Source organism: Suncus etruscus, chromosome 12, assembly GCF_024139225.1.
Source record: "Suncus etruscus isolate mSunEtr1 chromosome 12, mSunEtr1.pri.cur, whole genome shotgun sequence".
Lineage (NCBI taxonomy): Eukaryota > Metazoa > Chordata > Mammalia > Eulipotyphla > Soricidae > Suncus > Suncus etruscus.
In genome coordinates this window covers 94097156-94124079 of record NC_064859.1, presented here as the reverse complement: position 1 = coordinate 94124079, position 26924 = coordinate 94097156, and the positions used below count along the sequence as shown (strand labels likewise).

At 45.1% G+C, this 26924-nt stretch overlaps 1 protein-coding gene and 3 non-coding genes across 4 annotated transcripts in view; all 4 read right to left on the bottom strand.

Moving 5' to 3' along the window:
- WDR43 (WD repeat domain 43) overlaps window positions 1–23038 on the bottom strand; it is a 40613-nt gene extending 17575 nt beyond the window's left edge. Inside the window, 9 exon segments of the mRNA XM_049784236.1 lie at window positions 1200–1286; window positions 2723–2894; window positions 7017–7081; window positions 8391–8493; window positions 8992–9131; window positions 10304–10424; window positions 11557–11678; window positions 12845–12982; window positions 22808–23038. Coding sequence (XP_049640193.1) covers window positions 1200–1286; window positions 2723–2894; window positions 7017–7081; window positions 8391–8493; window positions 8992–9131; window positions 10304–10424; window positions 11557–11678; window positions 12845–12982; window positions 22808–23038 — 1179 coding nt within the window.
- On the bottom strand, window positions 670–747 carry LOC126025372 (small nucleolar RNA SNORD53/SNORD92). The gene has a single exon (XR_007501379.1). It is a non-coding gene; the product is annotated as a small nucleolar RNA SNORD53/SNORD92 (small nucleolar RNA).
- LOC126025373 (small nucleolar RNA SNORD53/SNORD92) lies at window positions 6331–6409 on the bottom strand. Its single transcript, XR_007501380.1, has one exon. It is a non-coding gene; the product is annotated as a small nucleolar RNA SNORD53/SNORD92 (small nucleolar RNA).
- LOC126025375 (small nucleolar RNA SNORD53/SNORD92) lies at window positions 9936–10020 on the bottom strand. The gene has a single exon (XR_007501382.1). It is a non-coding gene; the product is annotated as a small nucleolar RNA SNORD53/SNORD92 (small nucleolar RNA).
- Window positions 23039–26924: the final 3886 nt, after the last annotated feature.

The window sequence follows — 26924 nt, the reverse complement described above, 5'->3', positions numbered from 1 at the left end:
ACAAAAATAATTCTTAAAAAGTTTTGGTAATGTAACCTTAAAAATAAAATCCTAAAAAAAAAAGGATAGAAGAGAATTCTCAAATGAAATCCTAGGCGCAGGAGAAGTTGCGTAAGCAGTAGGGCATTTGCCTTGCATACGCTAATCTAGGACGGACCGCGATTCAATCCTATATGGTCCCCCAAGCCAGGAGCGATTTCTGAGTACATAGCCAGGAGTAACCCCTGGGTGTCACTGGGTATGGCACAAAAAAATAAACAAAAAAAGAAATCCCGATTTACATGAAAAAAAAATCAGAATACTACTACTACTACTACTACTAGCAATAATAATAATAAAACCATGGGGCCAGAACAATAATTCAGTGAGTGAGGTGCTTGCAAAGCAAAGAACAGCACTCCATATGGTTGGACCTCACCAGAAGTAACCACTGAATGCAGAGCAGGAGTAAGCTCTGAGTAATGCAAGGTAGGTTCCAAAAATCAAATTAAAAAAAATAATGAAAAGGTGGGACCAGAGTAAAAGCACAGCGGGTAGAATATTATGCTTGTACGCGAATGGGGATGGCAATCAAATCTATACATATCACAAAGAAAGACACTGATTCCAAAACGTTCGAGGGAAGTTGACGTTTCACAACCACTTTCAAATCAACAATCGTTGCCAGAAATGCTCAGACAGCCAAGAGAAAGGTGTCATCTCTGAGACTCAGCCAGAAGCGAAACCATTTGGACATCATCACAGCATGTCATGGCTCTTCTTCCTATTTAAACTGCTAGAAGTCCAGCTGCATGTAGGTGGCACATTATATTCCAAACAAAGCAAGACAAAGCACATTTCACTGCGGTCTCAAAATCGAGCCCCATCACAGTTGTGTTTCGTCTGCAATAAACCGGTCTCTGAACAAAGCTCTGCGTTGTAAGCACGGACTGTAAAACAATTTGCTATATTGATCTATACACACATCCTTGCCCAGATGAGGTGGGAAGAGGGGAGCAGGAAATTACTAAATTTCAGGCCTTCCCCCTCTTGCCATTCAACACAAATCAAGAACCCAGAAACAAGTTTCAGAACAGAAGCCATACACTTATAGGGAAAGAATATTAAGGTGAAAAACAAAAAGGAAAAGCAGTGTAAATATGCTGTTACTAAACAACCCCTCCTCGCTTTTGCTCCTAATGTCTACATAACACACTCACCTTTGTTATCGCTGTTTCTACTTTTGGGGCCCAGCAATTGGACATGTCTCTTATTAAACACATATGAGATTCTTTGGAATTTAAAACCTGTGAACAGATTTTTAAAAAACAGATTGGGGGGGTGAGAATAAAAATAAATTAAACAATAAACTACTGTGTTTTTATAAAAATACAATAGTATATAAAAAGCCCTACATGTAATAACACATGCTGACAGGGTACACCAGGAACAGACACAGCATCTCCAAAGAGCTCCTAGACCCAAAAACGATAGCCCGCTAATCACCCGATACAGTTGGGCCAGAATGACAGCACAGTGGTTAGGGCATTTGCCTTGCATGCAGCCAACCTGGATTTGATCGCCGGCATCCTATATGGTTCCCTGAGTACCAGGAGTGATTTCTGAGTGCAGAGTTAGGAGTAATCCCTGAGTACCACTGGGTTGGGCCCCAAAACCCAACCCCTACCCCCCAAAAAGCCACTTGTTTTAAAGATTAAGCGAGTACTGGGGCTGCAACTATAGCACAGTGGGTAGGGCATTTGCCTTGCACACAGCAGACCCAGGTTTGATCCCAACATCCCATATGGATACCCTGGAGGCTGCCAAGATGCCAAGAGTGATTCCTGAGCAAAGCCAGGAGTAATCCCGAGTGCTGTCAAGTGAGGACCAAAAAAAAGAAATCGAAAAAGATTAAGTGAGTACTTATTATTAATAAACTGTAAATTAATAAAATAATATTATTACTAGAACTTTTAAGATTTATTTTTGGGCCGGAGCGATAGCACAGCAGTAAAGCATTTGCCTTGCACACGGCCAACCCAGGATGGACCCCAATTCAATTCCTGGCATCCCATATGGTCCCCCGAGCCTGGCAGGATTTGTCTGAGTACAGAGCCAAGAGTAACCCCTGAGTGCTATGGGGTTTGTCACAAACCCACATCCCCTCAAAACAGGACTTATTTTAAGGGCTAGAGTGATAGCACAATGGGTAGGGCATTTGCCTTGTATGTGGCCAACCTGGGTTCGATCCCTGGATCCCATATGGTCCCCAAACCTGCCAGGAGTGATTTCTGAAGACAGAGCCAGGAGTAACACTGAGCACTGCTGGTTGTGGCCCTCCAACCATATATATATATATATATATATATATATATATATATATATGTTGGCCAACATGGAAGCCCCTAGGCACATGTCACCGAGCACACGAGATACCATCCACCAAACTGAATGTCCCTTAATGGCCAAGTATAATCAGCCTCATTTATTGGAGCTTCACCAGACACCGGGTTCTTTTCCTTTCGCCAAATGCTAAGCATCTGCAGCAACCCTGTGTGTAGCAGGCCACAAGAGCACGTGCTTCTTCTTGGCCGTGCCAGGGTATGGGCATGACCAAGACTCATTCTACTGCATATACTCTAGCATAAACAGAGCTTAATACACACGGAGAAAATAAATGTCTTTCCTCCCGCTAACAATAAACGAGTGCTAAATTGCTTTAACCAGAGTAGCAGCTACGTACCACTCTTTCAATGACAGGCTGAAACCAATTGCCATAGACAAGTAACAATGACATTTTGTCTGCGCAAAATCCAGCGGCTAGAATAGGGATGGGTTTGGGTGTTGATTTCTTGCCTTTCCCAGGCGTTGCTACTTGAATCGTGCAGTTTGAAGTCAAAGGTTTTTTGCAGTACCTAGGAATGACGGAGGAAAAAGAGTAGATCAGAAATTTGATGCATCTAGGGCCCGAAGAGACAACATGGAGGTAGGGCGTTTGCCTTGCATGCAGGAAAACAGTGGCTTGAATCCTGGCACTCTATATGGTACCCTGTGCTTGCCAGGAGTGATTTCTGAGCACAGAGCCAGGAGTAACCCTTGAACATTGCTGGGTGTGACCCAAAAACCAAAAACAAAGAAACAAACAAAAAAAAAACAAAAATAAAAGAAAGAAATTTGATGTATCTCATAATTATTTGGAGCTCATGTGGTCAACCAACAGCAGGGCCAGGGTCTCCAGAGTGCTCCTTCCACTCTTGTCAAACTTCAAATCACCCCCAGCCCATCAGTTCAATAAAGTCAGCTCGAGGGCTGGAGCACATGCGTGACTTGTAGGAGCCCACTTTGGGCCCCTGGCACCATCATGTGGTCCCCTCAAACACTGAGCCAGGAAAACTGCCAAGCCACAGCTGGTGTATCCTGAAAACAAAATAAACGAATAAAAATAAATGAAGCTGGAGTGACAGTACAGCAAGTAGGGTATTTGCCTTGCATAGGGCTGTTGGATTTGAGTCCCATACCCCATATGATCCTCCGAGCACCACCAGGAGTAGCCCCTAAGCATTGCCAGGTTAAGGCTCAAAACCCCCCTCCAAAAAAACAATCTTCAATAAAATAAACAAGAGTTCACAGTTACCTGCCATCTATTTACTTAAACTCGTTAGAATACTGTTCTAGCTAGGGGCCAGAGCGATAGTTCAGCAGTAGGGTATTTGTCTTGAGCCAACCTAGAAGAGCCCTGGCTCAATCCCCAGCATCAGTTCCCTGAGCTTGCCAGAAGCGATTTCTGAGTGTGGGCACAGGAGAAACCAGAGTACAACCAAATGTGCCCCCCCCCCCAAAGAGAAAAAAATGCAATTACATCTTTTTTTTTTTTTTTTTTTTTTTTGGTTTTTGGGCCACACCCGGTGACGCTCAGGGGTTACTCCTGGCTATGCGCTCAGAAGTTGCTCCTGGCTTGGGGGACCATATGGGACACCGGGGGATCGAACTGCGGTCCGTCCAAGGCTAGCGCAGGTAAGGCAGGCACCTTACCTTTAGCGCCACCGCCCGGCCCGCAATTACATCTTTTAGTACAGAATGGATATCGAATGTTATGTCAAGTTAAATAAGGCAATGAAAGACAAATGATCATAAATTACTGAAACAAGCTAGCAGTATGAATTATGGTTTTTTGTCAGAGACAGGAGAAGGGGAGTAGAAGGACAAGATGAGTGTTTTTGAGGGACCAGAGCAGTAGGAGAGTGGGGAAGGCTCTTGCCTTGCACAGAGCGGCCGAAGTTGAATCCCTGGCACCTGTTACGATTACTGAGTTCAGTCAGGAGTGACTCCTCAGTGATAAGACAGGAGTAAGCCCTGAACACCGCTGAGTGTGGCCCAACCCCTCCCCCCCAAAAAAAAACCCACAAAAATGTCTTTCTGGTAGTCAGGTGACAGGAGGACTTTGATAGTGAAAGTAACGACACTTACAAAGATAACAAGATATATGGAGAGAAACTCCCTAGCCTCATCTAATGCCCTGAAAGTTGGTTAATAAATCAGTAAGCCTATTAAAAAAAAGTCTTGGAACCCATCTACCCTTCAAGCCCTGTACCAGAATCTCCAACTCCTTTTTGTTTTATTTGTTGTTCATTTTCAGTCTCCCTCCTTTCCCTCTGAGACCTTTAAAATTGTCACCACACCCGCTACCTTCCCCTTCCTGTCACCAACCATGCTCTGTGGTCTGTTCCTCTAGACTGCGTAGATCTCAGCGGTGACTTGCTTGCCTGCCTTCTACTCTGAACATGCACCTGGCCTGTGTTCTCTGAACATGTGTATCTCACTTGCTTGTCTGGATGTTTCTTTGCTTTTGTGTTTTCCCTCTGGAGAAGCCTCTGTTCTCTCAACTCTTTTTTTTTTTTTTTTTTTTTTTTTGTGGTTTTTGGGTCACACCCGGCAGTGCTCAGGGGTTATTCCTGGCTCCAGGCTCAGAAATTGCTCCTGGCAGGCACGGGAGGACCATATATGGGACGCCGGGATTCGAACCGATGACCTCCTGCATGAGAGGCAAACGCCTTACCTCCATGCTATCTCTCCGGCCCCTGTTCTCTCAACTCTTATTTCTCCTCTTACATCTTTCACATATTACACCTTCTACCTATTTCTGCTCTTACAACTTTCTCAGCAAGTTTTGCTTAGTACAAACAGCCTTGCTTCAAAACACGGCTGCCTGCCATTCTGCCCAATATTAACTGTGAGATCTCTACATTCAACATAAGCTCCCACTCCTTCTAACCCTGCAGTCTTGTTCGCCTGTCCCCAAGGTCCTCCTCTTCGCTTTGCTCAGTCTCCCTGACTCCACAACCACATCTATTTCTTGTCAGATTCTCCTTTCAGCTGTGGCCTGCTCTCCTGGTAAACAAATTAACCACGGATGTGAAAAAAGACTTGAGATACAAAAAATTATGCTGCTATTGAAAAGAAACAGAGAGTAAAGTGAGGAATGGGAAATATCCTATGTTCACACAGGATTATTACAGCGGTCAATAATGACCAGTGTACCTCAAGATTTAGTCAGTCAATGGAATCTCCATCGAGTCCAATCACAGGCCGGAGAGACAGTACAGTGGGGAGGGCACTAGCTTTACACACATATGGCCTGGGTTCAATCCCTGGCATCTCATCTCTCATCTGGTCACCTTAGCACAACTGGGTCTAATGCCTGAGTTTAGAGCCCATGAGTAGCCCTTGAGCATCAATGGATGCGGCCCAAAACAAAAACAAACAGAATTTCATTATCAGTCTTCAGTAACTTGAAACAAATTCTACAAAAAATCTGTAGACCCTCAATGAAATTGCTAAATAAATAGCTAAAAACTTCAAAGGGGGGAAGGTGGGAGGTGCTGATTAAGGGACTTTATAAGGATATAATCAGCCCACTGTGAGCCAGAATAAAGGTCCAAGAGCTGTAGACGAGCCATCAGGTTCACAGAACGAGCTTTCCTTCTGTGGCGGAGAGTTTGGCTTTAGGAAGAGGAGCAAAGGGAGCCTCTTCAACAAAGGGTATAGGGAAAACTAAATGACCACATCCAAGGAAACAGGACTAGTTCTGTACTTCAACTCTATATAAGCTCTCTAAAAGTGGATTTAAGACCTTAAATCCCTCAAGATTGGAGCATTAAAGAGTTCCTACACAACTCTCCAGAACAGGGGGGCACAGCGATGTCTTCGATGTTTTGACATCAATGACCAAGGTTTCAAAAAACTAAGATAAAAATAAATGGGTTCCATAAAATTCAATTTGCACGGCACAAAAACTTTAAAGCGAAGTTGCATGTTTTAAAGCCACCCTCCGAGCACCAGTCTCTGCCAGAAATGCTCAGACAGCCAAGAGAAAGATGTCATCTCTGAGACTCAGCCAGAAGCGAAACCATTATGGACGTCATCACTGCAAGTCGGGCTCGCCTTCCTCTGCTCGTATGTGGCCTCTGATCCCTAGGGGCAATTTTGTTGGCCTTGGGTCTGCTGTTAAATGTGCACGTGCTGCTTTCATAACTAGTTTCTATTTATAACTAGTTTCTATTTAAACACACTGAAGACGAGACACTGTTAGAGGGGAATGGACACCAGTGAAGGAACTAGTATTGGAAGATAGTACACTTGGAAAAATCACATTATCTTATAACTTTGTTATTCATATCAATTCAATTAAAAAAGTAAAAATAGGGGCTGGAGGGATATCACAGAGGTAGGGCATGTGCCTCGCGTGCGGACATCCTGGGATGAACCTGGGTTCTGTCCCCGGCATCACATATGGTCCCCAGAGCCTGCCAGGAGCAATTTCTGAGTGTAGAGCCAAGAGTAACCCGAGCGCCACTGGAATGGCCCCAAAACAAAACAAAACAAAGCAAAATTTAAGAACAAGCTTTCCTGGCGGCTAGAGCAATAGGACAGACAAGGGAGGGCATTTGCCTCGCATGTGGCCAACCCAGGCTCACTGTATGGCACTCTGTATGGTCCTCCAAGCCAGCAAATGAAACAGAAAAATCTTTCCCACTTACCCATTTAATATGTGTTCAAAAAGATGAACTTGACCATCTCGGCAAACGACAGCTAACTTAACAGGCTAAAAGAAAAATTTAATTGTTACTATAGCGTATAATACACTTCAGTCTATTGTAAAGGATAATACGTTTAGTACTGCATATATGCGAGAATTATTTTACGATATCTTTAATATGTATAAAATACATCTAATAAGCTTGTGGAAATTCAACACTCCATTCCAAACTTTACTATAAAGGAAAAAAAAAACAACATCCAAACCTTTCATTTAAAAAATTGCTATTTTTATCCTGCCATGTGTTTTTCATTTTTCTTTGGACCACGATCGGCAGTGCTCTAGGACTATTGCTGGCTCAGCACATAGAGGTCAACGAGTTATAAATGCGGTACTGGAGATTCAAACATGCTCCTGCACTACTGTCAACTGCCATTCTTTTTTTTTTTGTGAAGGGGGGGGTTTCAGGCCACACCCATTTGATGCTCAGGGGTTACTCCTGGCTATGCGCTCAGAAATTGCCCCTGGCTTGGGGGGGCATATGGGAAGCCAGGGGATCGAACCGTGGTCCTTTCCTTGGCTAGTGCTTGCAAGGCAGACACCTTACCTCTAGCGCCACCTCGCCAGCCCCAACTGCCATTTTTTGTAAAGTTAAGTCAAAAAGCATGAAGCCGGGCCAGAGCGATATCACAGCGGCAGGGCATTTGCCTTGCATGGCGCCAAGCAGGGACAGAACCAGGGCTCAATACCCGACATTCTATATGGTCCCCTGAAGCTGCCAGGAGTGATTTGAGTGGATAACCAGGAGTCACCTGAGTGCCGCCAGGTATGGCCCAAAAACAACATCAAAAAGAGGCACAAAGCCTGGGGCCTTGCATGTGGCTGACCAGGGTTCGATCCCCAGCATCCCCCAGCCGGCTGGAGTAACTTCTGAGCAGAGGCAGAAATAACCCGAGCAACTTATAGTGTGATCCCACCAAAATAAGGCATGTAGCCTGGCAGTGACAACACCATGGTGTAGAGATGTCAGGAGGAAGTCGCGGCCTCCTTTAGGCCTGCCAACAACAGGTCTTCAATACTATGGGAAACACTGCTAAACTCTTGCCTATCCCTCAAAGGGTGGTTGGGAGGATATTCAACCACCCGGTGGTGCTCAGATTTAGTTCCTTTGCTGCTGTCATGGTTTCTGGCTTGGTGCTCAGGGATCACTCCTGATGGTGGTGCTCGGGAGCTGGCAAGCACCTTACCTCCTATACTGTCGCTCCAGCACTAGACTTGCTTCATTCTTCAGCCCTCAAATCCCTAGAGCATCCAAACCCCCATTTTAAAAATAACATCTCCAACAACCCAGAAAACAGACTTGCAAGTTATTTACCTCTTCTTTATTTTCTGACAAGGTCAAGTCAATGTATACAGGTTCATCTGTCACTGTGAAAGACATCACTGCGTTCTTTTCTTTGTTTTCTGACCGGACCTGCCTAGATAAACAGACCCACTGGTCAGCACCAAAACAGACTTATTAAAACCACTTTCAAAACCACACGATTGTGAGCTAATGGTATCTAGCCACTTTTCTCAGAGTGGGACAATACTGCACCCCAGGGGTATGGGAATAAATAGTATGTGGGGGGGGGGCAATAGCTGGGAGTTGCTTCCTATCAGTTTGATTCAAGTGGGGGGGAGTGAGTAATTTTTTTATGAAACTGATGGAGCACGCCAATCTGGGGAAGCCTGGATAAAGAAGCATGGTTAGGAAGATGGTTCTAAAGATGAACAAAGGACCACTATATCTTAAACTGGCATAGAGAAGATCCTTCAATTTTGTAATTTATTTCATTGTTTTTATTAAGGCAGGCTGAATTATTAGAAGTCATTTGTAAAAAGCCAGCTTCCAACTTCAGTTTACAGTAACCCTCTAAGCAGAGACAGATTCTGTCAAGGTGAAGTTACCTACAAAATCCAAAAGAGCTACGTACCAGACATTAAGTAACCGGTCATGCACTGCTCCTGATAAGAAATAAAGGCCCGTGATCCCATCGAAGGGTTGACTCTCGTTAGGAGGCCGGATAGTGGTAAAGGTAAGTGAAGAAACTGGCGTTGCATGCCCTGTGAAGTGCTAGAAAGTCACATCTCATTTAGGAGGATAAATGCAAAGTAGCAAAAGATTTAAAGAATCTATCTATATCAATCACACGCAGGACAAGTATCTGAAGTTCAGACTACAGCTCAGTCTGAACTCAACTGAAATTATCTATGCGATATTCTTTAAAACTCCTTATGAGGGGCCGGAGCAAAAGTGCAGCAGTAGGGTGTTTGCCTTGCACACGACTAACCCAGGACAGACCTGGGTTCGATCTCTGGTGTTGCATATGGATCCCCAAGCCAGGAGCGATTTCTGAGCGCATAGCCAGGAGTAACCGCTGAGCGTCACCGGGCATGGCCCAAAACCAAAATAAAATAAAATAAAAATCCTTATGAGGGCCAAAGCTAGCACAGGGGAGAAGGCACCTGTCTTCTATATAGCTGACATGGGCTTTGACCTGTGAATTACAGATGGTCTCCTTGAGCACTGCAAGGAGTAGCCTGAATCCCTCCCGGCGCAGCCCCAAAAAATACAGTATAAAAATAACAAAAGGTAGGCCGAGCAGTGGCGCTGGAGGTAAGGCATCTGCCTTGCAGGTGCTAGCCTAGGACGGATCGCAGTTCGAACCTCTGGTGTCCCATATGGTCCCCCAAGCCAGGAGTGATTTCTGAGTGCATAGCCAGGAGTAACCCAAGCATCATCAGGTGTGGCCCCAAAACAGAAACAATAAACAAGAGGTAAATGTCACTTCCAATTCTGGGATTTCTCCCCCATCTACTTTACTAATTTTTTTTTTAAAGATACACTTAATTCTGCCCATTTTTAAGGGGTATTTGAGTGCTCAGACACAGCCAAGGAATTGTAGGTCTTCATTTTATACTCAGAGAGTCGAAACCACAATTTTAAGGTATCATCACAGCACCAAATTTAGTAACCCCAAAGTCTTCATAGTTAAGAAAGTAAAATATTATTCCGCTTAAGTGTTGGGTTCACTTTTCCAGGCAGCGCTCGTGAAACGAGAGTCTAACCCACTTAACTCTCACAAACTACATTCGGAGGCCCACTCTTGTCGGGGAAGCCTTACGATTTAGTTGAAAATAATAGAATATAAATATTCTCAAAACAACGTCCGGTGACTCAAGTTTCTGCCTTTCTCCATAGGTGACTATAGAGTCCTATGTTCACAACTAATCGGAGTCACTCACTCTGTAGATTTCTTTGGTCTCCAAATCCCAGAGTTTGATTGTTCGGCCAGCTGAAAGCAACATCTTTCCGTCTGGGCTGATGCACAGGGAACTGACGCTGCTGTTGTCGCCTTTCCATTTGCTGTATTGCAAAGACAGACAAAATCAACTTTATGAACGGAACAAAGGAGTCAGAGGGAAAAAAAAAGGCATAGCACTTTAGGCACTAAAAATATCAATCAATGGAGCCGGAGTGATAGCATGGCAGAGAGGGCATGCGCTTTCCACGCAGCTAACCTGGGTTTGATCCCTAATATTCCATGTGGTCCCTCAAGCCCTGCCAAGAGGGATTCATGAGCACAGAGCCCAGGAGCAAAACCTGAGCACTGTCGGATGCGGCCCCAAACGAGCAAGTATAAAACAATTAGAACTTCTCCTCAGATGCTTGTTATGAGAGGACCATAGATACCATTTTCACTAATGTCCTCGCCTACAGTATCAGCTGTACAATAGTCAACAATCCACAACAGCCAACTCAAGAACTAAGTGGTGAGACCTTTCTCTGTAATGAGTTAAGACCCATTATCCCCAACCTGCCAGTCTCCCTAGAATGCCCCTCCCTCCATTCAGCTCCAATAAACCTCTCTTCCTTCTCTTTGACTCCACTCTTGCTTCCTTCCTTCCCCTTCTTCCAAAAGGATTCTTCCACCCTCTTCTATCTGAATCTCGCACGCCCTAGAAACCTGATGAAAAAGTGGGCTCAGAAGACAATTCTAGGACCGGGAAGGTGGCGCTAGAGGTAAGGTGTCTGCCTTACAAGCGCTAGCGTAGGACGGACCCCCCGGCATCCCATATGGTCTCCCCAAGCCAGGGGCGATTTCTGAGCTCATAGCCAGGAGTAACCCCTGAGCGTCAAACGGGTGTGGACCAAAAACCAAAAAAAAAAAAAAAAGAAGACAATTCTAAAGTCTAGAACATACTGTGTGTGTTCTGGGTTTGAGCCCAAACATCTCTTGATCTTTCGAGCACATCCCCCACCCCACCTCCCCAAGAAGATCCAACCAAGCCAGAGTAAGGCCTGAGCACCAACGGGAGTGGCCCAAAAATAAAAAATGAAAGTTTTTAACAGTTAAGTCTCTAACATTCCTATATTCCCCACTGTGTCCAGTAACCAACTTTTATTTTGGTCAATAGTCAGTCTGCTTCGGTCAAACTCAAAGGCATCTCCACACGGGCTGCCAGGCCTCCTCGGCAGAGCCAGCCATGTAACTCACCACTTGACTCTGCACGTCTGTGTATTCCACTCCACGATGTGCTTATCATCTGAACAACTATACAAACAGCCATTGTCTTGATGCCACTGTATACAATTGACTTTGTTGTCGTGTCCACCGTTCTATAGATTTAAAAAAAAAAAGGTTTAAGAAAGAATAAAATCCACACTAAGCAATAGTGAAACAATTACTAAACAGTTAACAAAAAATATCAGACCTAACATTTAAATTTAAAACTCTGAACCTACATTTATCATTTTTTCATTCTACAACAGCAAAAATAAGACAACGGGACAATAAATGCTGTACCAAAAAGGGGGAATATTAAGAAGTCAGCTTTAATTTTTTGGGGATGCCAGTTATGACCAGCGACACTAAGGGGTCATTCCTAGCTGTGTTCAGAATCACTTCTGGCGAGGCTGGAGGAACTCTCTAAGATAAATAAGATGAACCCTGGGTGGATGAGCTCTGTGTAATTACTGGCTCTCCAGTCTGAGAAATATGCTTTAAGGTCACCAAAACTCTCACTTTCTTGTCTCCTATACTGGAAAATCAAAGTTCAAGATGGTAAATTAAAGGAGAACAAACCTAAATTCCATTTACTTTTGCTAAAAACACCACTTCTAACCAGAATAAAATGCTTGATACTTGAGTGGACGTTCGTGTTGGTGGGCAAAGTGTATCAGAAGGATCAGGAGCTACACTGGTGATTCTTTCAGTTAACCACACAACCAATTCAAGGGCGTGGCACTACTTGGGACTGTGATGCAGGAAGAGTGGCCCCGAAGGCCGCACTCTGCCTTTCTTGGGGGTCCAACGGGTGCTGTGTATCAAATAGTTGCTGGCCCCATTCAAGGCAGGAGGAACAGAATGTGTGCTCTTCCTGGATCCCAAAAGCCTCTCTCCAATACTTCTCCTATTGCCAGGACACTACAACATCTTCATTGCCCATTCAGCAGCGGCTGGAGGCCCTCTCCAGAGCTCCAGACCCTGAGCAACAAACCTGAGCAACCCGAACCATTTCATCACACTATCTGGACTGCAATATTATATAAAAGGCATGTCGGGCCCGGAGAGATAGCACAGCGGCATTTGCCTTGCAAGCAACTGATCCAGGACCAAAGGTGGTTGGTTCGAATCCCGGTGTCCCATATGGTCCCCCGTGCCTGCCAGGAGCTATTTCTGAGCAGACAGCCAGGAGTGACCCCTGAGCACTGCCGGGTGTGGCCCAAAAAACAAAAACAAAAAAAAGAATAAAAAAATAAAAGGCATGTCAACACATACTTACTACTAATTTACTGTGCAATTCTCCTTTTACTGTACTGTATAACAAAATACTACCAACAGCTGTACCCAGGGCCAACAAGTCAGTCTGGTTACTCGTTCCTACTGCTTCGGATTTCCTCTTTTTCCTCTGGGGACTTTCCTGCAGAAAAAAGAAAAAGAAAAATCAATTCTGACCTATTATTAGTCCTTCAAGTGCAGAACCATCATTAATGCACCAACTGTAAACGTCCTGGATTGGCTGCGTGCAAGGCAAATGCCTACCACTGTGCTATTGCTCTGGCCTGATTCCTACAGTCTTTTAAAGCTTACCAGGCATTTTAGCAAAAAGAAATTGCCATTCTTTGAATGTAAAAACTTACCAATACCACAGAAAAGAGAATTGTCCTGATACTGCAAGATAATGCAGTGCAGCACACGTATAAGCAAGTATATGAGCCCAGGAAACATACAAAGACACCAATGGAAACTACCCTGTTACCCGGAGCTGGAGAGAAGAGTCCCATGAGGAAGGTGCTTGCCTTGAACACAACCAACCAGGTTCAATCCCTGATACCCACATGGTCCCCTGAATCCCATCAGGAATAATTCTTGAGTGCAGATCCAGGAGCAACCCCTGCGCACATCTGGTGTTGCCCCAAAAACTGAAGGGGCGAGGGGAAGCCATGTTTCTAGCTCTCTAAGTGTATCAGGGGCCAGAGACACATAGTACAGAGGTTTAAAGCACTTGCTGTGCATTCAGCTGACGCCAGTTCAATCCCCAACACTGTTATGGTCCCAAGTACCGTCCTGAGTGACCCCTAAGCACAGTCAGGAACAGCAGCCCTTCAGTATCGCCAGCAATGGTCCCAATCCCCTACTCTCCCACCAAAACCACCACAAGATCAAGGACTGACTGCCCAAGCACACACTTTCCTCATAGAAGACCTAGGTTCCTTCCACCCCTTCACCATTAAGAAGCCCAGAGCACAGGTTGGAACGATCCCCAAGCAAAGTCATAAGTAGTCCCTGAGCACATCCAGGGGTAGTACCAAAATATAAAGAATATAAAGTATGAGTTCCTTTAAAAGAAATTTTTTACCTTTTCATTGTAGTTTGAGGCAATATGCCTACAACAGTGTTAACATTCACAGTTTTGATACAGAAAGTTCTACCTTCACTACAAACACCCAAGACGCTGGGGCCCTCCGCTGCTGTCCAATTCTAAAAAAACAACTTGGTAGTATATGATCCAAAGCAAGTAGGGCAAGTAGGGCACTTGCTTTGAACACAGCCAAACCAGGTTCGATGCCTAGCAATCCATATGGTCCCCTAAGCACACCAAGTTTGAGCAAACACCACACAAGAAAAACACTCTTTTCCTGTCTCTGCTTAAAAGAATATGGGGGAGGGGGGTACAACGGGGTTTGGCTATTAAATACTGCCTTAAAGGTTTTCTCGTCGTCGCAAGTTTTTAGGGGAAAACCTCCATATTACTGTCATATACCTAGTGCTGCCATACACCAGGCCCACCACCAGAATAGCAGGATCCCCCATCATTATCATCCCAAAAGCCCCCCGAACCCCACTTGCTCCCTCAGATCCCAGATTCTATTGAAGTTGTAGCAAAGTGCAGAATCTCATCTTTTCTCCCAACTGAGCAGCATTGTATGTATAGATGCGTATACTGGTTCCTTTATCCACTCAATTGTTGGGCTCTTGGGATCTGTCTGTCTGTTTCTTGGTGTTTGTCCGTATCTCAGTTACTGTGAATAATACAGTGATGAATGTAGGCAGGCATATTTATATCAGATTCAAATCTGTGTTCTTGTGAGCATCTAGATGCCCTGGGGTGGAAATGCAGGGTGGCACAGTAACACTAACCTTAATTTTCTGAGAGTTCTCCAAACCATTTTCCAAATACCCCACATTTCCTTTTAGCTATTTTTTTTTTTTTTTTGGTTTTTCAGATCACAGCCGTTTGACGCTCAGGCGTTACTCCTGGCTAAGCACTCAGAAACTGCCCCTGGCTTGGGGGGACCATATAGGATGCCGGGGGATCAAATCGCAGTCCTTCCTTGGCTAGTGCTTGCAAGGCAGACACCTTAGCTCTAGCGCCACCTCACTGGGCCCTCCTTTTAGCTATCTTACAAGAATATCACCTTTAGGCCTGGAGCGATAACACCGGGGTAGGCCATTTGCCTTGCACATGGCTGATCCAGGATAAAGACAGACCCAGGTGCGATTCCCGGCATCTCATATGGTCCCCAGAGTCTGCCAGGAGTAACCACTGCATGGCACAGGGTGTGGCCCCAAAACAAGCCAAAAATTAAAATAAAAAGATTATCACCTCTGAACAACTGTATTCATTGGGCACTTTCATCAACAACAACAACAACAAAAAAATTAAATCACTTTCTATTGCATATAGGAAAAATGATGCTTTTTTTTTTTTTTTTTTTGGTTTTTGGGCCACACCGGGCATTACTCAGGGGTTACTCCTGGCTGTCTGCTCAGAAATAGCTCCTGGCAGGCACGGGGGACCATATGGGATACCGGGATTTGAACCAACCACCTTTGGTCCTGGATCGGCTGCTTGCAAGACAAACGCTGCTGTGCTCTCTCTCTCTCTCCCGGCCGATGCTTATTTTTCTACGTGAAAAAACTTAGCTACAATAAATCCAAAAGAAAAGTTACAAAGAAAACTAAACCCCAACGTATGAAATCTGATGGGGCCAGGGTATGAATTATCAGTACATTTGCTTTTGTCTGTGGAGACCCTGGGTTTAATTCCCAGCACAAGAGGGAAAACAAACCAACTCCAATGCCTCAACAGTAATATTTTTTGAAGCATTAGAAGTTTAACACAGGGGTTTGCCTTGCAAGCAGCCGATCCAGGACCAAAGGTACTTCGAATCCTGGTGTCCCATATATATGGTCCCCCGTGCCTGCCAGGAGCTATTTCTGAGCAGACAGCCAGGAGTAACCCCTGAGCACCGCTGGGTGTGCCCCCCCCCCCCCCCGCAAAAAAAAAAAAAAAAGAAGTTTAGCACAGGGGCCGGTGAGGTGGTGCTAGAGGTAAGGTAAGTGCTTTGCAAGCCAAGGAAGGACCAAGGTTCAATCCCCCGGCGTCCCATATGGTACCCCCAAGCCATGGGCAATTTCTGAGCACTTAGCCAGGAGTAACCCCTGAGCATCAAACGGGTGTGGCCCGAAAAAAAACAAACAGAAAAAAAGTTGTTTAGCACAAGGCTGGACCTCGGCCCCAGATTCAGTAAAATGAATTTCTAAAACCATCAGATTGAGGGCAGATCTAGTTTCTATAATAGGTTATGAGCAGAAACTTCTATTCCGGAGGGAAAAAGTAGTACATCACCGACTACTTCCGCATCAGAAATCTTCTCTGAGAGACTATTTATTCTACTCTATATTCCCAAATAAAGTGGAAATGATCTACAAGGCAAGAACCCACAGAATGTGCACCGAAATTTGATGACTGGTCCAATTCTACATAGAAACTTGATTAATTTCAGAGATTTAGTTATGATTGGTGTATATTTTTTCAAAGTTCACGGACCATTTTTAAAACAATTTCCCATTCTGGGACAGGAGATTTTAAAGGGCTGGGGCCACACATACCCTCAAATATAAATAATTCTCACCCGGCAGAATGAGCATATCCAAACGGTTAACCCACATCGAAAGTGTATACAGAGACCAGAGGTACTTCAGGAGATAGGCAGCCAAGACATTGGTCCACTCATTCAATGAGTGAATGGGTAGTCAGAGGAATGAACGAACCCCACCAAATAAAAATGTATATGACCAACAAGCATTGTGATAGTCTCTAGTGTTCTAAACATCATCTCACCTCAGTTGGTGGCTCAGTTCATTTTAATCTTTGAAACTCCCTAGTGGTGCTGGGGCTCACCCGAGGTGCCTGCCTATAAGACCATCAATCAGGTGCCAGGAATCAATCGAACACAGCAGGTATGTGGTCTATAGACCTCTGAGCTTTCTCCCTGCTCACACAAAATAGTTCTGATGCCAGAGATGTAGTGCAATGGTTAGAGGTTATGGCTGATACTGGCATTATCTATCTGAACCTTGTATTCCACTAGAGTCCCTGCAAAGCTCACTAGAATCAACAGATCTCTGCCATTCAAATGCATCCTCAATTTACCTCCAACCTACTTTTCCCAGCCTCCCGATTCCATGCTGGAGAAAGCTCTATTGAAATCCATGATTAGTATGAAGAGGTTCCCTGAGCACCGCTGGGAGTGACCCCACTCCATGCCACCCCCATCAAAAAAGTCTAGTCTGTCATGGTTTAAAGTTCATCTTAAATGTAATCTCCACAGAAGCCTTTTCTTTCTCTTCTATACCAGTCTTGCGCTGCTTTGTACTATGAAGACAGCAAATAGTTATGTCTTTTATGCTTTAACAAACCATTTAAAGAACCGAACATAATGCCATGTGGGTGACATGTAAACACACAAATAATGGAAATGACAGGCTAAAACTCTGGTTTATAGATTTGTAACAAGAAAAAAATCTGAGTTCCTAAATATTAATATGAGCAAAGCCCAAAGAATATGACTGAAGCCTCTCTTCCAACAAGCATGAAATCTGGCTGAACTAAGCAGTCAATTGCAAAACCTGATGAATGGGGCAGCAAGATGGGAAAGAGGGAAAGAGATCCAGGGAAGAAAAACAGATCCAGATGAAGAGAAGTGGACCTGATCAATGATCAAATGCCTGAGAACCCTAAGTAAGATTTTTTTTTTTTTTTTTGGTTTTTGGGTCACACGCGGCGTTGCTCAGGGGTTACTCCTGGCTGTCTGCTCAGAAATAGCTCCTGGCAGGCACGGGGGTCCATATGGGACACCAGGATTCGAACCAACCACCTTTGGTCCTGGATCGGCTGCTTGCAAGGCAAACACTGTGCTATCTCTCCGGGCCCCCTGAGTAAGATTTTGCACCCCACATCAGTACACATTTATAGGTGAAGGCCAGGACAATCATATAGCAGGTAGCATGCCTGCCATGCACCCAGCTTCAATTCCTGGCACCCATATGGGTCCTCCAGCCCACCAGGAATAATCCCTAAGAGCCAGGGGTAACCGATAGCACCAGGTGTGGCCCCAAGACATAAGTATGCAGTAGCTGCAACAAGCTTTACCAAAACATTGCTTCCCAGAGTGCACTGATCTTGTTTTATTTATTTGCTTTGTTTTTGGGGGGTCCACACCTGGTGACACTCAGGGGGTACTCCTGGCTATGCATTCAGAAATCACTCCTGGGTCCGTCCTAGGCTAGCGCGGGCAAGGCAGATGCCTTCCCACTTGTGCCACTGCTCCAGCCCCAATCCTGTTTTATTTTTAATATCACAATCCTCCCAACAGTAATTTACAACTTACTATCAAAAGTTTGTCTGAGTTACCTCTAGGCACTGAAAAAAAATTAACCAAAATTTCAGATTTCTTTCTGCAAACTAGTTTCCTGAACCATTTCTTAGTCTACCTTATCCCTTGAACAGTACCTTGTTACCTGGAACAGTAACAAAATTTGCACCCTTTTTCATGTATACTTAAGGCAGAAAGTTAAATTCCAACACACAGGAACCTTGATTTCTGCAAAGGGAACTTGATCTGCCTCTTGCCCTCTTATGCAGTTGAAATACTGGAAACAGGGGTCAAAGATAGCATGGAGGAAGGGCATTTGCCTTGCATGCAGAAGGACGGCGGTTCGAACCCCAGCATTCCATATGGTCCCCCGACCCTGCCAGGAGCGATTTCTGAGCATAGAGCCAAGAGTAACCCCTGAGTGCTGCGGAGTGTGACCCAAACACAAATCAAAACAAAAACAAAAACAAAAAATACTGGAAACCTAGTAAACCAGCTCATACAGAAACGTAACTGGAGTGAACCTAGTGATAGCATAAGGCACTGGCAGAGGAGCCTGGAGATTCTGGTGAGGTGGAGAGGAGAAAACATAACAACCACAAGGGCCATCACTGGTGTGAGCACAAGACCCGCACTATAAAAAAACAAACGGACAAAAAAAAGCTGAAACACCTAATAATTATAATTAAGTTCCAAAGAATAAAGAAAAAAAAACTAATAATGGCACCGAATGGAGCAGAAGATACCCAGAGGGTGTTTTGTCTGGCAATACCCTGAATGTAGCGGGTACCTAATTGGTCTTCCTGGGGATTTTCACACACTTCCTTCAATGAGCATTGGGCTGGGTGGAGTCAGCGAATCAGTGCAAACATTGCGGTGGCAGACAGACCCATTTCTCCGGAGCACTAAAGCAGCTAAGAGGGGCCGAAGAGATAGTACAGTGGGTAGGGCACTTGCCTTGCACGCAGCGGACCCAGGTTCCATCCCTGGCACCCGAGAAGGTCCATGAGCTCCACCAGAACTAAACCCTGAGTGCCACTGGATGAGGCCACAAAACAAAACAAAAACAAAATTACAGCAGCTAAGAAGAATCTGAAGGATTTAAGGAAGCAATGAAACTGCCAAATCAGTGCCTCAAAGACTCAAGTTCTTACTGTTGAAGCTATGGAGCCTCTCTTCCCACCTCAGCCTCAGTTCCTTAGTCTTAAGGAGACAAAAAAAAAATGTTATAAAATACTCTGTGGTTCAGTCAGTAATAACCTTTATTGAGCACTTATTATGCCAGCCCAGTCTACACCAGTCATGTCAATTAATTTAGCTGTAGAGGTGGCAGATCTTTCAATCTTGTCAACCAAGATCTTAAGAGATGTTGGGCGTACAGGCATCAATAACTTCCATTTCGTGCCTCATAGGCCAAGCCCCAAAACTGAAAAATAGGGGGCTGGAGAGATAGCACAGCAGGTGAGGCACATTTGCCTTTAATGTGGCTGACCCACATTTAATCCCCAGATTCAATCCCTAGTATCCCATATGGTCCCCAAAACCTGCTAGGGGTGATTCCTGAGGGTAGAGCCAGGAGTGCTGTCGGGTGTGTCCCAGAAACTAAAAGCAACAAAAAAAAGATTAAGATGAGTACATCTTAGAAATTCAAGGATCAAGTATAAATAACTCAAGGAACTGGGCACATAAGCTTAAGCAGTTACTACAAGTCACCATTTTCAACTTTAAAAATTACACGACTTGGGGGCCGGAGAGATAGCATGAAGGTAAGGCGTTTGCCCTGCATGCAGAAGGAGGGTGGTTAGAATCCCAGCATCCCACAAGGTCCCCCGAGCCTGCCAGGAGTGATTTCTGAGCTTAGAGCCAGGAGTATCCCCTGAGCGCTGCCAGTGTAACCCAAAAACCAATATATATATATATATATATATATATAAAAAACTTTTTCAGTTCTGGTTGAATTGAATTCTGGTTCAATTCTGGTTGAACATACAAGCTTGCTTTAATATAACAAACAGCTTCTCTCTCCCACTGTTCAGGTAAAACCAATGCTAAGAGAATTAGATACCCCCTCCCCAATCCCTGATAATGAAGACAGGCTATCTTCTACTCTCAACTCTCAACGCTAGGCCCTGAGAACTAGAGACCCGAAAAATACATAGATACTTCCTGGCCACATGTATTACTGGTTATTTGAGGTTTTGGTAGATCACCCCCAACTTTCCATTTCTGATTCTCAAATGTGATACTACGCGTATACATAGTCATATTGCTACAATTAAGAGTATAAATAAATGGTCTGTAAATCAGCCCAGCCCACTTTTTATAAAATCCTTCTCTCAAATTAAACGGACTGTGGCCAGTGTGCTAAAAGGAAATTTCAGCTGAGTTCCCTGTTAGGGAAAACTAAGTAAAACCACATGCTATTCCTGAGGCACATAAGCTGAGGGAAGGTGACAAGGAGACTGGGTGATAACAGAGATGGGAGTTCTGAAGCCTGGCTCCTGGCACCACTTTTGGCTTTATACAAGTTGACTAATTTTGCAGAGCCTGGCTATTCCTCCCCAACAAGGCAATAAAAAACACAAGCCACACAAATAAGATAACAGGTGAACAGTTTGGCAAAAAAATTAGTCTAAATGCCACATGCATTATTAAACATATGAACCTCAACACTAAGGTGGAATAGGAATGACTGACCGGGGGCACCACTTCTAATCGGAAGTCCAAGGAAAAAGTACAATTTGGGCCCATGCATTTATTAATCACTGCTTCCCATTTCCACTACCTAGCAATAGTACTGTCACCACCTTACAAGGGCTGTTAAAAGGCACACCTGTCAACTATGAACAGTCGGAAAAGTAAAGTAAAAAAAAGGAAAAAGTAGGGTCAGAATATGCTTTGAACAGGGAACGTTTACAGACTGCTGTTAACGTTAATAACCTCAGCTACACCTCCCTAAAAAGGCAAAAAGTTTTAAACTTCCCAATCTGGTAAAACTTTTCATTACTAAATCACCTCATATGGTCATTTTTTAAAAGAAAAAAAAATCCAAAACTCTGGTAAAAAAAAAAAAAACACATCTAAACATACTCTCCCAAACTCAAGCAAGTTAACTCCATCCCTATTTACAACCTAAAATCTAGCTGCAAGTCCCTCGGAGCTAGGTCACAGCATTAAGAGGCTGGAAGAGCTGAGGCTAACTTTTGGAAGTTTCGCATACTTTCAACTAATCACCCCACAAGAAAGAAGAGCATGTGATTCCCCCCCCCGCCCAAAAAAATCACAATCCAGGGACTGACTAGGCTCGCCTCCCCTATAATTGCACTTACCACGTGTTGGATGGAGTGAGTGGAGGCCAGTGAGTGACTCAACCACCTATGGCATCTTACCTGTGATGGCTCCGGAAAGAGCTGTGAAGAGCCCCCCCCCCCCAATCGGCAATGTCCCCCCTGCTGCATGACAAATGTCATCATCTAGCACTGCCACTACTACTAGGACCACTTGGCCTTAGAAATCCTAAGGCAGGATTTTCAGACTTCTAGGAAAAGGGGGTGGAAAAAGGGGGAGAGATGGAAAAGTGGGGAGGGGGTTGGGATGTGGGGAAAAAATAGCTGTCCTTGCAAAACCTTAAAAAAGGGGGTGGGAAGAGTCCAAGTGTCCAGAGTGCGACTCCCCGGGGGTTCCATCCTGGACGTGGGGCGAGAACACGTGGTGGGTGAGTGGATGGATGGATGGGTGGTAGTTGAGCGAGCACAGGGAGTGAGCCCGGAAGCGAGTGGGGACGCCCCCAGTCCTCGGAATTGCAAAGCCCGAGAGCTGGAAGGAACCGAAGAGTTCTGCATCGAGTGCTTGCCTGTCCCCCCCCCCCAAACTTGCACCCCAAAAACAGGGATGGGGAGGCCCGCTCCTGTCAAACAAACTCTGGGTCTCCTACTGCAGCACACTCCAGTGGGGCCTGGAACCATCAGAATTGCAAAGCAGGAGAACTGGAGAGAAAAGAGGGGGTCTGCATCGAGTGCCTGTCTGTGCCCCCCCCCCAAACTTGCACCCCAAAAAACAGGGATCGGGAGGCCTGCTCCTGTCAAACGAACTCTGGGTCTCCTACTGCAGCACACTCCAGTGAGGCCTGGAACCATCAGGATTGCAAAGCAGAAGAGCTGGGATGAATCGAGGGTGTCTGCATCGACTGCTTGCCTGTCCCCCCCAAACTTGCACCCCCAAAACAGGGATGGGGAGGCCTGCTCCTGTCAAACAAACTCTGGGTCTCCTGCTGCAGCAAACCCGAGTGAGGCCTGGTCGCAGAGAGAACCCCAGGAACCAGGCTCCACGATCGGGGGACCCCCTGATGCGTGCAACCCCTCCCCAAGCCGCAGGGGACCCCCAAGATGTCGGGGGGCAGAGCCGTGGCACCCTTCGGGGCGGCCCAGGCCTCCCCACTGCCCCGCGCCATGCCTTCCGGGGAGGCCGCACAGGGGACAAGCCCGTTGCAAGCAAGCGCCCAGGCCGCGCGCAGGGCTCCCGGGGTCCTGCCCGGGCGGTGCCGCCTCCTCCGGGAAGCCCACCGCGCCGGCACGCTCGCTCACCTGGGCCTGCAGCCGCGCGGGCGCCCAGGCCAGGCAGGTGCAGGTGGCGCTGAGGTGCGCGGAAGGCACGTACTCCTGGTGCAGCCGGTTGCTGGCCGCCTCCCACACGCGCAGGTGGCCGTCGCCCGACGCCAAGGCGAACAGGTCCCGGCCGCGCGGGGAGAAGGCGCAGGGCGCGCCCGCCGGGCACAGGGGGTCCGCGCCGCCGCCGCCGCCGCCGCCCGCCGCCATTGCTGCTCGGCCTGCCCGGAGCCACGTGTTCGCCCGTGCGCATGCGCCGCGCGGCGCGGCGCCGCGGGGCGGGGCCTGCGCCGGAAGAGGGGCGGCCCCGAGGGAAGGAGGAGGACATGGCGGCCTGCCGGGGGCGTGGCCGGGCGCACGCGCAGGCGCACCTGACGACGGCCCGCCGCCACCGCCACCACCCGGAGGACGGTGGCCCCGCGCGTTCAAGATTATTAGTCCGGATCCGGGGTCGGAACGCGGTGGCGCTTGCGGGAAGGTGTGTCTCTCTCTACCAAGGCCGCGCTAGCTTAGAACGGACAGCGGTTCGATTCCCCACACCGGCGTCCCCATAGGGTTTCCCCCACCAAGCCAAGCCAGGAGTGATTTCTGAGCGCGTTAGCCAAAAGGAACCCATGAGCGTCCTCGGTGTGGCCCCAAATCCCAAAAATTATGTAGAATAGAATAGAATAGAATAGAATAGAATAGAATAGAATAGAATAGAATAGAATAGAATAGAATAGAATAGAATATGATTAAAATATATGATGATTTAAATTTATATATAAATGTATATGGTATATTTTAATACATATTATATGATATAATATGATAAAGATAAATAACATATAATAAATGATATAGTATAACAAATTATATATTTTATCTATAAATATATATGAGATATTATAATATATAAATATAAAAATAATATAGTATGATATATAATATAATAAATATAAAAATAGATAGTAATAAATAATATAATACTATCATATAATATAATTATAATATCATAATGGTATAATATATAATAAATAATATAACAAATATTATCTAATACATAAAATATAATAATGAACAATGTGAAAGATATTAAAGAATAAATCAATGTAATATATATAACATATATATATATATATATGTCCCAACACAAAGCCAACTTTGCAACTGGAGGTGGGAAAGGCTTGAGCTTCTAGAACTAGGCCCGGCTTCATTCCTAGAAGTTTCTGTTTTAAGAGAAATTAATCATCTTTTGGGGGGCTTGGGGGTCATGCCTGGTGGTGCTCACTTCTGGCTCTGAGCTCAGAAATCGGTCCTGGCAGGCTCCTGGGACTATATGGGATGCTGGGAATTGAACCTGGGTCCAGCTTGGGTCAGCTGTCTACGAGTAAATGTTCTACACGCTGTGCTATTCTCACTCAGGCCCTCCCCGGAAACATAATAAGATTATTAAAGGCGGGGACTAGTTCTAAGAAGATGAGAGAGTCTGGAGAAAAAAGAAAGAGAGAAGTCCATGTAGTAGAGAAAGGGGAAGTTATGCACCCTGAGATGATTGCATTTTGCAGGTATAAACTATGCCAGTTCTGAAAACTGTCCTTTATAAAAAGGGGGGAAGGTTTGGGTCTTTTTGTCAATCTGTTTTGGGGCCACACCTGCACCCCCCAACTCCCAGCTAAGTGCTGTGCAACCCCTTGTAGAGCCTTGAGATTCTGGGTCCAACTCAGGCTCCTGCACACAGAGCCTGGACACCTGTTCTGACTCTCTCCATGGACCAACGGTGTCTTCTCTTGTCTTCTTATTTTATTTTTTTTCTCTTTGTTTTCATGTATAGCCACATCCGGCGGTCCTCAAGGCTTACCCCTAGCTCTGAGCTCAGGGAGCACTCCTGGTGATGCTCTGGGAACCATATTGGATGCTGAAGATTAAATCTAGGCCAGTGGGTTGAAAGACAAAGGCCCTGCCCGCTGTACTATTGCTCTGGCCTCAGCTGGTGTCTTTTAAATGAAACGATTGAAATATTTTTAAGAAAATATTCAGGGGGATGAGCAATGGTGCAAGCAGTAGGGCGTTTGCCTGGCATGCTCTAACCTAGGATGGGCCGCGGTTCAATCCCCTGGCATCCCATATGGTCCCCCAAGCCAAGAGTGATTTCTGAGCATATAGCCAGGAGTAACCCCTGACTGTCACCAGGTGTGTCCTCCCCCCCCAAAAAAAAATAGAAAAGAAAAAATGTTCAGAGGCAGAAGAGATTGCAGAGGGTAAAAGTCAGCTCAAGGCTGACACTGGTTAGACCCCAGACTCTGCAAATGCATGTGATCCTTTAACACTGCCAGGTGTGAGCCAAGAAACCCCCCCCCCAAAAAAAAAACAAAATACAAAACAAAAAAAAAACCCACACTAAGCATTGTCTCATAACCACATGCTTTCTAACAACTGTTTCCATTTCTCCCTATCTATTTTAGTCCCAAATCGTGTGTACATAAATCAGTCATCGTGGTACAGAAGTAACGAGCAGACATTCCACCTTATTTTGCCAAGATGTATCCCATGTTGCTACGTGAGATAAATGTTCTTTTTTGTTTGTTTGTTTTTGTTTTTGATTTTGAGTCACACCCGGCAGCACTCAGAGATAAATGTTCTTAACACTTCCCTAGTATTAACCATACCTATGCCTTGGTTCCAAAAAACGCCAGATATGCCTAGGAGAGAAGATAAAAAAAAAAATTGCTGTCCTCAAGACTATGGGGGGACTAAGGCTTTTACAATCAGAGTGTCATGGAGCAAGGTACATTTTAGATTATTTGGATTTTCATTTTTTATTGGGATAACTGATTTACAAGACAATATATATGTGTATATGTACAATACACTAAACAAATATGCATACATATATATACATATTTAAAGATGTTGCACTGATCAGATCATATAAGTGTATGTATGGCTAGAGAAGAACATTTAGGCCTAGTTATAGAGGCAAAGAAAACAATTTAGCAGAGAAATTAAAACGGATTGCCAGTGAGTTGAAGGAGAGCTCAGAAGAACAAAATGTGCTGAAAACCAACTTTCTTTCTTTAGAAAAAATTAATTTATTGAATCACCATGAGTTACTAAGTTGTTCATGGCTGAGTTTATTCATAGTGTTTGAGCTCCCATCCCTTCATTAGTGACCACTTCCCTACACCAATGTTCTCCAGTTTCCCTCCTGTCCCCCAGCCTACATCTATGACAGAGTTTTCTTTTTACCTTTTTATACACTGAGGTTTGCAATTATGTTATTGAAAAGGGTATCATGCATCATCACTTTACCTCCTTTCAGCACCCAGTTGTTGTCCACAGTGGTCCCGCTATCATCTTCATAGTGGTCCTACTCTATCCCATCATGCTAAGCTTTCTACTAAGGACCTGTCCTCCTGGCCTTCGTTTCTATTGCTTATTCTTCTCCTGCTATGTTTTTCTTTTTTTGTTTGTTTTGTTGTTTCCTTTGGGTCACACCTGGCACTGCTCAGGGGTTACTCCTGACTCTATGCTCAGAAATCGCTCCTGGCAGGCTCAGGGGACCATATAGGATGCCGGGATTCAAACCACTGTCCTTCTGCATACAAGGCAAACACCTTACCTCCATGCTCTCTCCTGCCCCTACTATGTTTTTCTATATCCCCCAAATGAATGTGATCATTCTATGTCTGTCCCTTTCCCTCTCACTCAGAATGATTCTCTCCATGTCCATCCATGTATCAGAAATTTTTCTTTTTTTTATTTTTCCTTATTTTTGGTTTTGGGAGCAACAACCAAAAATGCTCAGGGGTTAATCCTGGCTGTGCATTCAGGAATTACTCCTATGGGTTTTCGAGGGACTATATGGGATACCAGGGATTGAACCCAGGTTAGCTGCATGCAAGTCAAGCATTTTACCCGCTGTATTAGCACTCCAGCCCTTTCATCTTTTTTTTTTTCTACTGGCTGCATAGTATCCCACTGTATGGATTTACCATAACCTTTTTTATACATTCACCTGATCTTGGGAACTTGAGTTGTTTCCAGATTTTTTCCTATTGTGAAATCTATGTGTAATGAACAAAGAAATGTAGATGCCTTCTCTGTATTGTTTTGA